General features: G+C 45.7%; 2 protein-coding genes across 3 annotated transcripts; both read left to right on the top strand.

Moving 5' to 3' along the window:
* Nucleotides 1-404: 404 nt before the first annotated feature.
* LOC125545831 (coiled-coil domain-containing protein SCD2) lies at nucleotides 405-8,267 on the top strand. Of its 2 annotated transcripts, none has more exons than XM_048709870.2 (17): nucleotides 405-941; nucleotides 1,274-1,461; nucleotides 2,551-2,620; nucleotides 3,048-3,089; nucleotides 3,178-3,240; nucleotides 3,462-3,511; nucleotides 3,590-3,617; nucleotides 3,933-4,007; nucleotides 4,095-4,205; nucleotides 4,286-4,346; nucleotides 5,569-5,688; nucleotides 5,780-5,901; nucleotides 6,407-6,476; nucleotides 7,046-7,087; nucleotides 7,229-7,269; nucleotides 7,357-7,483; nucleotides 7,843-8,267. In XM_048709870.2, the coding sequence occupies exons 1-17, from the start codon at nucleotides 543-545 to the stop codon at nucleotides 7,950-7,952; spliced, it is 1,719 nt and encodes a 572-aa protein (XP_048565827.1). In that variant the 5' UTR covers nucleotides 405-542; the 3' UTR covers nucleotides 7,953-8,267. The 2 variants fall into 2 exon arrangements, with proteins under 2 accessions (XP_048565827.1, XP_048565826.1); XM_048709869.2 differs by having other exon boundaries at nucleotides 5,765-5,901.
* Nucleotides 8,268-12,372: 4,105 nt separating this feature from the next.
* Nucleotides 12,373-15,597, top strand: LOC125545830 (uncharacterized). Its single transcript, XM_048709868.2, has 4 exons — nucleotides 12,373-13,132; nucleotides 14,460-14,696; nucleotides 14,822-14,992; nucleotides 15,177-15,597. Exons 1-4 carry the CDS (start codon nucleotides 12,476-12,478, stop codon nucleotides 15,258-15,260), a joined length of 1,149 nt encoding a protein of 382 aa, XP_048565825.1. The 5' UTR covers nucleotides 12,373-12,475; the 3' UTR covers nucleotides 15,261-15,597.
* The last annotated feature ends 335 nt before the right edge of the window (nucleotides 15,598-15,932 follow it).

The following is a 15,932-nucleotide window of genomic DNA, read 5'->3' as shown; positions in this document are numbered from 1 at the left end:
CAGCCACAACTTTTCTATAACAACCCCTTGGTTATCTCGTTTTAATGTATTACTTCTTGTAACTTCAAAAGATTACCCATCCCCCTTGCGCAAGGTTTCCTGCTAGTGCCGCCATCTCACGTGAGTATAATACTTTATGAGGTGCATTTGGCCTCACTTGGAATATTATATGTAAAACAAGCTCTTATATTTATCAAAAAAGCAATCACATGCAATTATATAATGTCTCGCATTATAAACTCATTATAAACTCACTGTTGAAGATCACCCAAAAAGATAAATGACCTTGCAAAACCTTATTTTGAAACATGCGCAGCTGCTAAAAATGACTAAGACGAGGGGCTAAAATGCGAGAAGGCAAAACCCGAAAAACTCTACCGGAATCGCGAGCGTACTCTGCCCCACTACTACCTTCCACCACTTGCCGCCCCTGCCCCTGCCCGCCTCGCCATCTCCGCGTCGTGCTGCCGCGCGGCCTCCCCCCGTACCGCGCGCTCCCGGCGGCCCAGATCCCTCCCCGCTCCGGCGAGCCCGGGCCCGCCATGGACCGTCTCCGGGCGGGGAGCCCCGTCTACGGGCGGCAGCGCAGCGGGAGCAGCACGGGCTCCACCTCCCCGGGCGGCGTCTCCCCCTCGCACCACCGCTCCTCCTCCACCTCCTCCGCGGCCTCCCTCCCGGGCGGCGCCGCCGGCGGCGTCGGGGGCATCTCCAACGTGCGACGCACGCAGAACGTCGCCGCGCGCGCCGCGGCCGCCAGGCTCGCGCAGGTCATGGCCTCCCAGAGCGCCGCCGCGGCCGCCGGGGACGACGACGAAGAGGACGACTACGCCAACGACCACCCGCCCCCGCCCCCCGCCAGGTTCGGCAGCGGCGCCCGCGCGGGGCACGGCAGCAACGGCGTCTCCCTGCTCGGCCGCACCGCGAGATCTCCCTCCCCTGCGGTAATTCTGCTCCCCGGATCTCTCACTGGTCTCGCTAGAGCCTGCGTCCCTGCTTCGGATTCGGCTGTTTTGAGCTCGAGCTATGGGTGAATTTAGTCATGGCTGGTCAAATCGTGGTCAAATCGGTGTCAGAGCATGCGTCATTAGTTGAATTTGCGAATGAAGCTAGTTCCCATTGTCTAATGCCATGCGTATTTCTAGTCCCTTTTCATCGGGAGTGTTCGGCAGACTGATGAGTGATTACGATTTTTGAATTGGTGTCTCTGATCTGCTCAATTTGCTTGCTCTGTGTGTGGCCTTCTGCTAATTTGATCTCCTCGTGTTTTCATTAGTTAGGTCGGAACATTGTAGAGCCGCCTCCTACAGTCCGCTCAGCATCAGCCGGGAGGACAGCTGCCGTCGCATCACGACCGACCGCCACAGTGGTTCCACCGATCAAAACCAGCACTACGATCCGAACCCCATCTCCTATTCCGCCTGTGGCTGTGGAGTCTCCAGTGGAGCGCCCTCGACAGAAAAGGTACATGCAGTGACATACCCTCTGATCTGCAGAATGTGCATGTATGCTGGAGCTTTTACATAATGAACACATGATACCAGTGTGCGTCCGAGCAATAGCGAGTGAATTTTACTTCCTTGTGCCACTTATATTAGAATAAGTGATGATACTAGCTTACTGAATTAATCAACTCTTCCTATGGCCTTAATTTGAGTTGACTTGTCATTAGGTCTTTTTACATGTTGTAGTTAATGAAGTTCTGGTATGGCCAATGTTTATTTAATATTACCCAGCATGATGATGTAACAATGAAATGTAGCATTAACATATGATCCAACCCTTATGTGTCCGTTAACCAACAGGTAAGCTTCTGGGATGTTATTTGTAAATGATGTCATTGCCACATCAGTATCATAAGTTGGAACATCTGTTACAGCAGAGAGCTTTTGATCTTCTTCTACCTAATAAATTGAAGCATTGAGTCCAGTTATGCATGCATGCTAGCCTACTAGGTGTTGCAGTGGTTACTGATGTGACTGAAATGAAAAAAAATATCTCATCCAAATTGTGAATCTGATTTTAGATTAGGTCAACATCATGGCTATGTGAGTAGTATGCCTCGTGTGCAGTAAGACATTACTGTGCTTTGCTGACTCGTGCTGCATAATCTATTTAGTTGCCGGAAGTATTACCAGTTATAGCAAATCATTGGTTTTGACGCCCTAAAATGGAGGTTACCGATTAGTTAATACATCTACAGGCATCACATCATTTGAAATGCAGTACCACCTCGGATGTAGAAAATAATATAGGTGAAAAAACTGAAAGCGTAAATTCATGGGAAGAAGCGTATTGTGACGGTGAACCCGACAAAGTCAATCCGTGCTTTATTATTAGGGAGATTTAAATAATTCAACATCATGTGAAATTCACTCCTACATTTTCTGTATGTTACCATGGGCACTGCATTTCTTGTTGCATTTGCGCATCGAAATTTTTGAATTACCACATTATTAAATTCTTTTTCTAGCTTGAGTTTCCCTGCACCCCTTTTCTATATATCCTAATTGAAAGAGCAACATGTACATGTTTTGACCTTTCCTGCTCCAGGTTTGATACAGCGCCAATTAACTCTAGAGAATCAGCGCCACGGAGAGAGTCATCTACGCTTCAAGACGAGGTTTTCTTTTTTCTATGGAAACTACTCCATCCGTTTCTAACCAGATACATTCTAATTCTTTTGCACAGAAACCAAGGAACATATGCAAATATCCCTATTTCTCACTCAAGACATTCATTAGGACACCTATTCTCGTCTGGGTTACTAGTCTGTAGTAGTAAATGACTTCGGAATAACAATTTAGACAATGAAGATGAGGGGCATCCCAGGGAAAAGAGATGGTACAGAAGGTCACATTGATATTGTGCAATCTCATGTTTCTAGGAACAAATTTGAAAGCTGGAATGGCATGTTTTGGGGAACAGAGGAAGTAGTATTTGAATTTATTCATAGTTTCTGGTTTAGCTGTTAGATTTTTTTTACTAGAGAACTGAATAGTTGAAAAGTGCATAAGCTATAAGAAGACTAATGCACTGATGTCTTACAGCTTGATATGCTACAAGAGGAGAATGAAAGTGTTCTAGACAAGGTAATGACAAACACCATTATTATAGTGCGATGCACTAATATTTTCTATGACGGGCTTATCTGAGCTTATTCTGAATCTGGAACAACAGTTACGGCGTGCTGAAGAAAAATGCGAGGAAGCTGAAGCTAGGGCCAAGGAGCTTGAGAAACAGGTGAAATTAGGATCCACTAGTCAAAAAAATCTCCTGATATGTTTTATATTTTGACATGTTTGCTCATTTGTGAAACATATTTTGAGTCCATCTCAACTATAGAGTTCTGAAATATTGGAATAGATCAATCCTTCTGTGTCAAGAGAATGCTCGTGTTCCTTGCAAAAATGAGCTCTACGCACCTTATGTTCGCTAATATCATAATTTATTAATATACGAAGGTAGCTGCTCTTGGAGACGGGGTATCCTTAGAAGCTCGCCTCTTGAGCAGGTTTGTTTCATGCCTCAATATGCCAATTTCACAAGTCCAGAACTGGTCATAGCATAACATTTACATGAATGCTGGCAGGAAGGAAGCGGCACTTAAACAGCGGGAGGTTAGTTATTCTTGTGTTCTACTCATGGTTGCTGCCAAGTCACCTTTTCATTCGTTTATTTAGCCAGGATCTTGATGTGTATGGTGAAATTGCCTCTAAAATATCGTCTATTATTCAAACAAGAGGACAAATCCTCTGCAGAACTCCCATGCCATCGTTTCATAGTTGTTGTTGTGTCGAAATGCATATCGCCATGCTAGATCCTTACTCCAAAATTTTGCCGAATGAGTGATCTTCTGTATGCATTTAACAGTTGAAGAGTTGGTCAACACTTGAGTGATCTTCTGTATTTTATTTGTATATATGTGTCCATAGGCTGCACTAAAGGCTGCAAGGGAATCAAATGATGGTAGAAATGGAGAAGTATCAACAATAAAGCATGAACTTGAGGTAATGATACTCAACATCCGGCAGCTTTTGTTGGTTTGTATATGGTCTTATATTTAACTCATTTGTGTTCATCCATGCATTAAACAGTCTGCCAAAGAGGAGGTTGCAGCTGTTATGGACCAGCTAAAGGAGGCAGAGTCCGAAACAAAGGCCCTCCGATCCATGACTCAGAGAATGATCTTAACCCAAGAAGAAATGGTTGGTCTGATTTATGTATGATCGTAATCACTTTGTTTGTTTTTGACATGGATTTTGATCTATTTGGAACTTTATGCTAGGAAGAGGTCGTCCTGAAAAGGTGCTGGCTTGCACGTTATTGGGGCTTAGCGGTTCAATATGGTAAGTTGCCTAAGAAACCATTTTAGTGGAATATTGTTCAACATGATGCCATTGTCCAGTTGCCCAGTATGATCTATTCTCTAATGATGCTCCCTAGGCATTTACTGAAATCAAAGATTATGTGCATTCATGATGCGAATAATCTCTGGAGAAATGTTACCTACTGCCCTCTCTTGAAATGATGTTGACTGGCTTGGCTTATTAAACTGAGAACTGTAGGGGAGGCCTTGACACTAAATTATCAATACATTGATGATACATATGCACAAGAGTCTTTTTGTGTGTGTGTGTTGGGGTGGGGGGGTGGGCTAAGCTAAAAATGTGCATATTTTATAACTATCGTGAAAAGCCAAATCTAGTTAAAGTTGGATAAATTTATATCCAATGGTTTTGCTCTCACATCTTATCTCGTATATTTTGGAACACAACAATATGTCTCTCTGCAACTGATGAGAAAAAGAACAGCTATCCAAATGCCCTCACGTATCTACAAGCAGCTCAACCAAACACAATTGCCATGATTTACCACAATGCCAATGGAGCTATAGATTACAAAACAAAGTCTTGAAAACAGTAGGAATGCATAGGATATCACCCTGTTACAGAATAAAATAAAGGAAAGTAAAATAAGCTAAGCACCAACAGGAAGGGCGCCGAAGAGGAATATAGAGGCAATTTTACATGGATGGGATGCTTCCTTAGATAGCTAGCTTCCATGGATATTCAGCAGGTATTTTGACTGCATGGTTGATGTTTTAGCCTTGTTAGGCTGGCCTGATGTCCTAGAGACTCTTTTGCACCTTGCTCCATGGCTGACAAAAGATTAAGTGTCATGTGGACTGTGGTAGGATCAAATGAGAGCTAATTAGTTATAAGGACTTTGTAATTTTGTGCTATCTATTTTTTAAGTGCAAAAGTGGTCATAGATTATAGTTTGCCTGTGGATACTAATAATCTGTGGTGTCAGTAGGGTAGTCACATTAGACTAGTGGAGCTAACCAGCCAATTGCCAACCAGTCCAGGCCAGCCCAACTATGTGTAGGGCTGGATCTGTGCCTTAGATTAGGGGACCGAAAGGAACATGACCTGGCAAAGGCTCTGCCTGGAAAAATGCTTAAGTCTAGTTCACACGAGCAACGGAGCAAGCAAGGCTATTTTTTGCATGTATTTCTATTCCTATCCTGGTTTTTGGTTATCTGATGGCCTCCTTATAAACTTGAAGGAGTTTATCCCGAGATCGCGGTGTCAAAGCATGAACATTGGTCATCTTTAGCCCCTCTTCCTCTCGAGGTTGTTCTCTCTGCTGGTCAAAAGGCTATTAAGGAGGAGCCTCGTAAGCAAGGTAAGTCTGCACTTTTATACTGTATAAGTTGTAGATCCCAGTTTATTCCATGCACACTCCAATGAACTTTTCTTAGAATTCATTCAAGCAGGTGAGGATGATGCTCAGAGGAGAAATAGGCTTGTGCGAGATATGAGTGATGTAATGGGAGAAGGCAACATCGAGAGCATGCTCTCAGTTGAAATGGGACTTAGGGAGCTTTCATCTTTGAAGGTACCCGTCTTCTCTTGTACCAACTTATGTTAACTTTCTATTTTGTATTTTCTAGATTTCTCAATTGCCAAACTGCAGCTGTACACTTGCAAACTTAAAATGTAGGAACAAGCTTCTGCAGCAAAACTGGCTGGGCATTAGCTGGCTTGCACGTTATTGGGCAAACTAATTATGCTCGCTAGGCAGTTAATAGCTCTTCTAATATTCTGCGAAGTTTATCTTAGCCTCTCCTGATTTAGCACAATGGAATGCGGAAACATAATCTAGTTTGTTGGCAGAATTTTCCTTCTGCCAAAAGTAGGAAGGGATCGATGGGAATTCTAATGCAACCGTGGGGCTCAAAAGTATCATTTGTATGGGGACTCTTTCAACTATTGTACAAATGACACAGGCCATATGTGCACTTTTGCTCTTTTATAACCGTACAGTTCCTCTCCTTTCTGCAACTGCTCACTGGCTTTGCTTAGCCGTCACTGTGGTCCTCATTTTAGTTATTGTCATGTAGGTGGAAGATGCTGTTGTGGTTGCACTTGGTCAGCACCGGAGACCTAGCATAGTTCGGCAATTCACATCAGGTTTGCTTTTTTTTTTTTCCGATTAGTTCAATCATGCAGAACTGCTTCCTTACTATGCATGGTGGTGGTACAGCTTTATTATTAGGCTTGACTTTAATTAACAAATTGTAATCCAATTTATTTGCTTCTTCCTTTATCTGCTTTTAAGTCTACACTGTAGTGGCAGGGTGACCTGTGACGCTTAATTTTTTTAACATAACTATTTTTAAGGCTCATCAGCAAAACTTTGTATGGTATGATTAAAAGGGAAAACACCTTATTAACAATCAATAGTGTCTCGTGCCGAAGTTTGAGATTTCCATGTCCTATAATGTGGTGTCCATTTGAAACATTACACATCCCTCACATAATCAATGGTCTTTCCAATAACTGTTTCACTAATATCCAGACTTGGTAGTGGTCATTACTCATTACATGAAACAAAGAAGTGTTGATTGTAGGGGAATCATCTGCAGGTGCATGCACTATATTTTTTCCGTAGGAAATAATGATTTCCCAGTGAGTCAATTCAAATGCAATTACGTGTCCTTGCTTGCATTCGAACTAAGCAAGTTAAAATTCCTTTTCAGATTATAAATCACCTGGCGAACCTAAATTCTTGGAGGCATTTGGTAATACATCCTTCTTTTTTCTTATAGATTATCTTTCTGAACTTTCCTTTTACAGTTTGACATTGTATTATATGTATATTATATGTATACATTTAACTTGATTTTAATTCCGTTAAACTGAAACTACTTGACATATTGCAGACCTTAGCAACGAGGAGGCGGAGGATGTTAGCTTCAAGCATGTAAGCCTTCAGTAATGTGAATTGTCGACTTTTTTTTGTCTTCCAAATATTACTTGTTATTTATGGACTCCATACCACCAAATGCAGGCATGGCTTATATACTTCTGGAGAAGAGCCAAAACTCATGGTATCGAGGAAGATATTGCTGACGAACGGCTTCAGTTTTGGATTGCTCGCAACGCGGTTGCTCCAAATTCTCATGATGCGATAGATGGTATGATGCTTGTTCCCTATTACTGTTGAAAAACTAACCATTGGCAGGTACCTGTGTTAAACGCTTAGTTTATCTCAATATTTAATTAGATTGTTCTTAGAAGCCATTTCATGATTTCAGTAGTGATTTGAAGGGAACCAAAAGAATGTTGTAATTTTATTTATGCATAAACCAGATAAGTTTCCTGTACAGAAGCATTTTCAGCGTTCCCTGCTGTATTATATGTTCTCCGACTGTTGTATTTTTCTATTGATTTGTAGCTGGTTTCATGCATGCCATCCAACTTTTCTGGGTCAATAAATATATGCCATGATTTCCATTCTCTGTTTTACTGAACAATGTGAGCCTTGTCACTGCAGTGGAGCGAGGTCTGACGGAGCTCAGGAAGTTGGGCATAGAGCAGCAGTTGTGGGAGGGCACGCGTGCAGACATCGACGAAGCAGCCTCAGCGGCGATGGAGGACGAATAGGGAGGGCACGCGTCATGAATTCATGATCGATTGTCTATGCTAGTGTATCATCCCAGTTTTGGACAAACGGGAGCTCCGGTTCCCAGCAGGTCTTCAGGCCCTTGGTATACCATCAAATCGAATGAGTCTCCGAGCACGCAGCGATGCGTCAGTCCTACAGCGTCGAGCAATGGACTTTGTCCAGATTCCGAAGATGTTTGTGTAGCCGATTTTATCTCTTTGTTGCATTAGTTCCGTGAAATGTGTAATTGGCTTTGTCCTGGCAAAGACGATGATGACCTCACCTCAGCTGGTAATTGTGAATTTCTGTGATTACTCCGTCTCCCATGCTTACTCAGCTATCTGGCCTCACGAACTGAACGGATAAAAGTGCAAGCTATCTTGTGTACGTGCTTCACCGAGAGAGAAAAAAAAGAGATGGGCCACCTGTTAAACTAGCGTTGGTTATCCACTTGTCCTGCGGAGCTTCAGCTGTGATCTGTGTGGTAAAGACTGGCCTTATCATGAAATCTGAATCCTTCTTCGATGCACAGTGAGCTGACTTTCTCCGCGGATTGATGCAGGGTATGAAGTTGAGATGGGAACGCGACTATTTGCAGTCCATGCTACGGAGACGGTTGGACGGGCGCGTCGTCAAAAGGAAGAAAGAAAGCTACGTTCCGCTCTGCTGTCTCACCGTCCGTCCCTCTCGCTAGTCACATGACCTGCGATTTCCATACACCCCTGGAATGGACAGAGCCCAACTCAAACTCGTCCTGCACGGACGCCACATTGCGAAACCCAGTACGTTTTCGGTCGAGGCTCTTATCGTGTTTGCTTGTTTCTCCGTCATGATTACCAAAGACCCTGTCTACACACACCACGACCGCGACGGATTCTCCTCGACGGCGTGCTTCGTCGGGGTGGAGTGGCGGGTGGTTCTCCACCGGTTTCCTGGCGACGAGGGCAGAGCCCGCGGCGCGTCGCTGGCCGGCGGCGATTGGCGTGGATGACGGACGGTCCGGTCCGGTCCACACCATACGCGCTGGGAATTGATCGCCTTGTCGATCCATCCATCGATCGCTGGACGCATCCATCTCTTCTTCTTTTTGGGGGGTGGAGGGTCAAGAATGGTTTAGGGGCTTCACGGGAAGCCTGGGACGCGCTGCCGCTCTCCGGCGCTCGCCTTTGCTGCCTCCTATTTATTCCCCACTCCCTTTCATACCTCGCGCCCCTGGGCATTCATTCGTCCATCCATGGTGGCCGTGGACGCTCATTCCCTCGCCTACACGTTAAAGCCAGCCAGCCAGCCAGCGATCCATCGACCGATCGATCGGGCCTCGCTGTCGTACCGTCGCCGTCTCATACGGTTGGCGTTCGCCACTGCTTGCTAGCTAGCCAGTGCTTTCTACTATACCTTAGACCGCAGTTAGGTAGAGCTATGTATCTACACTGTATGCGTGCGTACGTGCAGGGAAAAATACATGCATGCATGCTTGCTTGTATGCATGCATGAAGAACCAAACATCATTTCTCGTCCGCCGAGCGCACGCAGAATAACTGATCATGATACCGCATGCATGCCTGCCTCCTGGATATACCACGACATATATTTATCTGCTTCTTTATGTGTTATGTATACTTGCGCACAATGGCCTCGGCATGGCATGTATCTATGTATGATGATGTGCATTGCGTAGATGTTGATGTAGTTCTGACTTCTGAATGATGTTGGTACGTACTACAGGGTATAGACGACGGACGACAGTTCTACTGCTTGTATGCAGCTGGCTCCTCCAAGTTGCACCTACAAGTGGCCCTCTCAAACCAATCAATGGTTTCGATCTAATCAAATCTTGCTAGCTGTAGCTGTACAAAGTTGCAACCGACCTTTCAGCGGCACGTATCTGAGATGTACAGGGAGTTTAAACAGCGGCGATCACATTCATGCCCCTTCAACGGCTGAATCGCATTAACTAATTCAGTGGCGCATTCATTTGTACTTCTATCTGAGGGAGGTACGTTCCTACTAAAACAACATTAATTTGTTCTAAAGAAAGTACTCCAAAAATATGAATATTAGTATTAAAACTGCACCTAATATTTTGTAAGGGAGGTAGTAATCTGCACAAATAATAGTCTCCTTGTTTATCCTGTCTTTACTGACTTCTATTTTTTCTTTGTTTAGACAAACCTCAAAGAATTTTATTTTTGCAACGAAGACTTATTAACCTATAGAGTTTTTTACATGAACCCTATCCTGCCATACCTGTCTAAGAGGTAATAATACTATTAGCCATCATATGACAAAAAAGGTACAATTTGGGCGTGTCCAAACATTTCTCACGATAGGAATCCAATGAACTTGTGACTTGGTCATACATAACAGCTAATCGAATTGGCGTCTCGTGTGTGCTCTAGAAAATGACCACCTATGCATGATAAATATCAAATCAACTTGCAACTTATCGTACGACAACAAATTGCTTTACGATAGTTGAACTCGTAAATTCACTTATACCGTATCACAAGTTGTCGCAGCGGACCGATTAACAATGAGCTGCTTTAGTGTGTGAACTTGTCGGCTTGTGATTTAGTTCTTCAATCATATATCAAGTAGTCGCATCAGATTGATATTTATTTTAAACAATGGAAGATAAACTCGTGGTCTCTGTAGGTACGATGCACATAACCAACCTGGCATCGCGTAATTTCTCCGATGGTAGTAGCTCGCATAGTGTCCACATCAAATTAGGCCGGCGAACGACAAGAAAAATTGAATTCCCTTCCTCTCGCTTTGCACACATGTGAGTCCTGGCGGGGAGGGCAAACCTTTTTGAGTTTTTCTCTCCAATAATTCCATTCCATTGTGTTGCATCCGATGATGTTCTCTTTCTCAGCTCCGGCAGGGTCACAAGATGCATGGGAGAGCTTGTAATTGGCATTGTGCACATACACACTCACTCACACACTCGAGGGGCTGAGGAGGAATTCAATCATGTACCCTTCCCTCATTCTCAAACCGTGAACAGAATGATCTCCCTTTTTTACCACATTTTTTTAGAGAAGCATGCAACCATTGAACTATCATGTGAATAAAGATAATGCAAGCAAATAACCCAAACTATGGCTAATATATCATATCCGGCGGCAGCCGCACTCAGAGGAAAGCTAGAGTTGGATTATGTTGAATAGGTGGAGGCCAGGAACTACATTTTTCGTAGTTATGCAGCAACAACTATACCTATCGAGTTCCCTCAAAAAAACTATACCTATCGAGTTGGTTGATGATTATCTATACGTCTGGAACACCACATAAATACGTTCTGTTAACCGACTTTCGTGCCATACACAAAATTGAAACAAATTTTGTTACACAATTTAGCCAAAGCCGAGACAAGTTAGTTTTGCAAAGTGAGTGGCAAAGCATTTCTTGCTTCTTTTCGTGGTTCGAAGTAAGCCTCTCTTTTTTGTTTGCAGTACGCTTCTCTTTTTTTTTTGTTTGTTTGAAGGTTATCTTGTGGGCAAACACTACAAGAAAAACCAACAGAGAGCATTTGATTTTTTGCACAACACCCTTCAAAGATAATGAGAAAACAAAAAGGCCAGCTCATTCTCCATCCGTGGCACCGCACACGTGTCGCCCTGCCAGCAAAACCTTTCTTGTAAAAACTTGCGATGTTTAATCTCCTCCCGTCCTTCCATCTTAGCTCACCCACAGGAAACCTTCATGCCAACTCACTATTTGATCCTTCGATTAGGTGCAACAACTTTCATTTGCTACAAGACGGCGCAAACGTTGCGTAAAAACAAAACTCATGTTTTTTTATGTTGAAGAAGACAAAAGCTTACTGTTCCCAAGTGATTCATACACGCACTCCATCTCCATGTAAGAAACCACGGCGCAGGGCACACAGAATTCTCATGCTTTTCGTGTCCGCCGAATCTTTCACTACTTTTACATGTCACATACATACGTGTGCCTAGCCACCGACAAACATATCCTTGGCTATGGTCCGTATATCACTCTTCCAAGAAGAACCATACTTCTCCGCAAGAAAACGGGCTATACTTGCAAAACTAAAAATAAATCACACCTCAGGTTTCCGGTGGAGTGGCGGAGTTGGGGACGAGGCAATGGCCCTAGTCACCACGGTTCAAATTTCGCGCCAAAATGCATCTAACAAGGAGGAATTTTGCGAGTTTCATAGAATTACATTTTATCTCTTTTAAACATAGAAATGTGTTAAGGAGGCATACTCGTGTCATCGCGCGATGTATCGGCGGTGTTGTTTTCACCCGTTGCCTTGACGGTCGGATGTGCCTTTGAGATTCGCGCGACGGTGCATCGGACGGCCATGATTTCCAAAAGCGTCTGGATGTAACATATTTTAGCTGTACACGTTGCCACTGGCCTCTGCGTGCCTATAAGAAGGGAAGGTAGCAGCCCGAACCCAGTACCCAAGGAGGGCTGGAGTTGCAGAGATAAGTTGTAGTAACTGACCGTGCGAACTTGCCAAGAATCCGTGGAAGGGGAGGGCGTGATGGAGAACTCGGCGGCGGCGGTGGGGGTGGAGAAGGAGGACGAGCTGGTGGGGGGCGGCGGGGGCGACTGGGGGTACCTCACGTCGGAGGCGATGGCGACGGCCGGGTTCCCGGCGTTCGGGTTCCCCTGCGGCGCCAGGGGCGGCGTCACGCCCGCGCCGACCTCGGCGTCGCTGCTCATGTCCATGGAGCACGCCGCGCTGTTCGACTACAACGCCGCCTTCCCGTCGTCGTCGTCCTCCGCCGCCGCCGCGCCCCCGGCCTACCACGACTTCGGCTCCGGCGGCAACCCCTTCAACGTCGACGCTCCGCCGTTCCTTCTTGAGCCCCCGCCGCCGCTGACGGCGGCGCCGGGAGGGCAGAAAGGGGGGTTCTTGGCGCCCCCGCTGTCGGCGTTCGGCGACGGCATGGGGTGGGACGACGAGGACGAGCTGGATCAGCAGAGCGTGGACGCCTCCTCCTTGGGGGTCTCGGCCTCGCTGGAGAATGCCGTGGTCGGCGCGCCGGGGGGAGGTGGCGGCGGCGGCGGCGGCGGAAACGGCAAGGGCAAGAAGAAGGGGATGCCGGCCAAGAACCTGATGGCGGAGCGGCGGCGCAGGAAGAAGCTCAACGACCGCCTCTACATGCTGCGCTCCGTGGTGCCCAAGATCAGCAAGGTGAGGAACGCTCCCGCCGTCAGTTCTCTGGAAATTAATCACCTACTTGTTCCTATACATATTATTGTCAATTTACAAGTATTAGTTCATGATGTGAGTATATTAGGATGGATTGTTACTGCACTTGATGGTGAATTTTGGTGATGAATTCTTGAATTGGGATGAATTTATGTCACAAAAATACCCATTTTTAGTAGTAGATCTATGGTACTCTTAGTGTCATGTTGGTTCTTATCTAGGGCCATGTCCAGGAAGTAATAAAAATTGGTACATTATCTGAAAAGAAAAATCTATAGCGGTTTTTCGAGCGCGGGAAATTTTCTTATGTCTTGCAGGAATTGAACTTATTCACGTGAAATGGGAGTGATAAAACTATTCCATTGTCCGCAAAATCTCTTGGCCCTGTTCGGAGCGCGGGAATTTTCTTGTTGAACTTGTTCACGTGAAACGGGGAGCAATAAAACCCTTCCGTTATCTAAATAATCTTGAGGCTCCGTGAAATTCACGCGTTGCAAAACATTTTTTGTCATTACAAATTCATGGAAATTTAGCACCATGAATCCCTTCTCAGCTTGTTGAAGGTTTGTCTTACTGTTCTGCCTTGGTAGATTTCAGTACTGAACCTACTACCAGCCAAGTGTGTTTCTTGGTGATTTTTTCTTTTGATGTTTGCTTATGATGGTGCAAACTGAACACAGTGCCATGCACAAGGTGTTATCTAAAGCCACCTGCCGCTGGATAACCCACAAAGCTCCTTTTCCCCCTTGTGTACTTGACAGTTGTTCAAGCGTTGGAGGTTTCTGTTTTTTGTTTGTTTCCTTGGAAAAGTCCAATTTCTGCATGTTTTGGCGTGTAAAGTGCATTTTCCTGCAGTTGTTCCATGTAATCAGCTTACTTTTCTTCGCAATCATCAGCATAGTTTTGAACAGTAAACAAGGATCTTCTCTGAAGTAAATCTCATGGTGCATATGACATGTTACAGTCTAGCCATTTTCCTAGTGTATCAGCAGAACATGATTATGTCAAGATGTTAATAATTCTAAGTTTCTAACAGTGTTTGCATGGTTGTATGCTACATCCTCTGTTCCTAAATACAACAGTGTTTGCATAGTTATAACCGAGGTAGTAATTTGTAGTAGTTGATCGGCAGCTCATGACCACTTATGTTTTCCTGTGCAATCCAACAATTTTCCTAGCATATCGACAGAACGTAGTTATTATGTCTAAAAATGCTGTTAATTCTAACAGTCTTTGCACTGTTGCATGATACTAATTTGTAGTTGCTGATCAGCAGCTCATCACCTGTTTCCTTCTCCTGTGTCATCAGATGGACAGGGCTTCAATCCTTGGTGATGCAATTGACTACCTGAAGGAGCTCCTGCAGAGGATCAGTGATCTTCACAGCGAGCTCGAGTCTGCTCCCAGCTCTGCTGCACTGGGTGGACCATCGACAGCTAATAGCTTCCTCCCGTCGACGCCCACCCTGCAGCCGTTCCCCGGCCGCATCAAGGAGGAGCGGTGCCCGCCGGCCCCGTTCCCTAGCCCCAGCGGCCAGCAGGCCACGGTCAGTCCATTTTCTTTCTTCCATGCCATGGAGCTTGATGCTCCTTTTCCATTGTGTCATTGTGTATGAACTATGAACAGAGCAGTGGAACTCAACTGTGTTTGATTGGTTGCTTGTGTTTTCAGGTTGAGGTGAGGATGAGGGAGGGGCAGGCGGTGAACATCCACATGTTCTGCGCGCGCAGGCCGGGCATCCTGCTGTCCACCATGAGGGCGCTGGACAGCCTCGGCCTCGACATCGAGCAGGCCGTCATCAGCTGCTTCGACGGCTTCGCCATGGACGTCTTCCGCGCCGAGGTTCGTTTGTAATTCCCGCCCAAAACCCCTCTCCTCTGCTCCACTGTGCAGCTGTGGCGACGCATGCTGATTCTGTCGCCTGTCGGTGACAGCGCCCATTTCGATCAAGTGAAACCTTACCGTTGCTTGCTGTTCGCCATCTTTATGGTCTGGTCTGATCCGTTCTGTTGTTCTGGGTGTCCAGCAATGCAGGGACGGCCCTGGGCTCCTGCCGGAGGAAATTAAGGCCGTGCTCCTGCACTGCGCCGGTCTCCAGAACGCGATGTAGGCGAGTGAACCCCGGGAGACAAGACCGCCAGGACGGTGATGATGATGATCATGGGCGCTGGATGGTCTCTATCTCCTCTCCGTCTCGCCAGGATGATGCTAGATGTACAAAACTTTGTGCTGCTCCTTGTTTTTTACCAGTTTCTTGGACAACTTCATGGGATGAGGCTCGCCATCTCCCTCCCCGCAGACATGAGACCGGGATCTCGGTCGATCTTCTCTCCCTCTGGTGCTGTGAACCTGTGTGATGTAATGGTTATCTTTTCCTACCGTTGAACTATCTCCGGTCAGTCAGTCGGTCCTCCATGGACCATGGTGAAATGAGATGATGCGAAATATGAGGCGAGCGCACACCCCACGGCCATGGCGTCGTCATGGTCGTGCCCGCATGTTTCCAAGAGAGTCAGCCTGTCAGGGGACAATGATTGCATGCATGGCTGCAGCTCGTAGCACGCTGCAGACGAGCTGCGGCCGGACCGAATTGATTTCTCTGGCCGCTTGTGATTACTACTGCTTTTTGAATGAACTATGGCCTCTTGTGGTTTATTATGCAGTGCGAAGTGTTTCTGTAGCATTTGCAGGCTGGCCGGCTGAACTGGTCATCATACATAGCCCATGTGCGACCCTGAGGCGAATGGGGGATTAGTTGGGGATCGGATTGGCTGCTTCCCTG

This window comes from Triticum urartu, chromosome 3A, assembly GCF_056163025.1.
Source record: "Triticum urartu cultivar PI428250 chromosome 3A, HENAU_Tu73, whole genome shotgun sequence".
NCBI lineage: Eukaryota > Viridiplantae > Streptophyta > Magnoliopsida > Poales > Poaceae > Triticum > Triticum urartu.
The sequence above is the reverse complement of the archived record's forward strand: the minus strand, read 5'-3'. Positions and strand labels throughout refer to the sequence as shown.

Coding starts and splice junctions, on each gene's coding strand:
- LOC125545831 (XM_048709869.2), top strand. CDS start 543: ATGGACCGTCTCCGGGCGGGGAGCCCCGTCTACGGGCGGCAGCGCAGC. Junction 4,347..5,568: donor GGGCTTAGCGGTTCAATATG/GTAAGTTGCCTA, acceptor ATAAACTTGAAG/GAGTTTATCCCGAGATCGCG. Junction 7,088..7,228: donor TAAATTCTTGGAGGCATTTG/GTAATACATCCT, acceptor GACATATTGCAG/ACCTTAGCAACGAGGAGGCG.
- LOC125545830 (XM_048709868.2), top strand. CDS start 12,476: ATGGAGAACTCGGCGGCGGCGGTGGGGGTGGAGAAGGAGGACGAGCTG. Junction 13,133..14,459: donor TGGTGCCCAAGATCAGCAAG/GTGAGGAACGCT, acceptor CTGTGTCATCAG/ATGGACAGGGCTTCAATCCT. Junction 14,697..14,821: donor CCAGCGGCCAGCAGGCCACG/GTCAGTCCATTT, acceptor TTGTGTTTTCAG/GTTGAGGTGAGGATGAGGGA.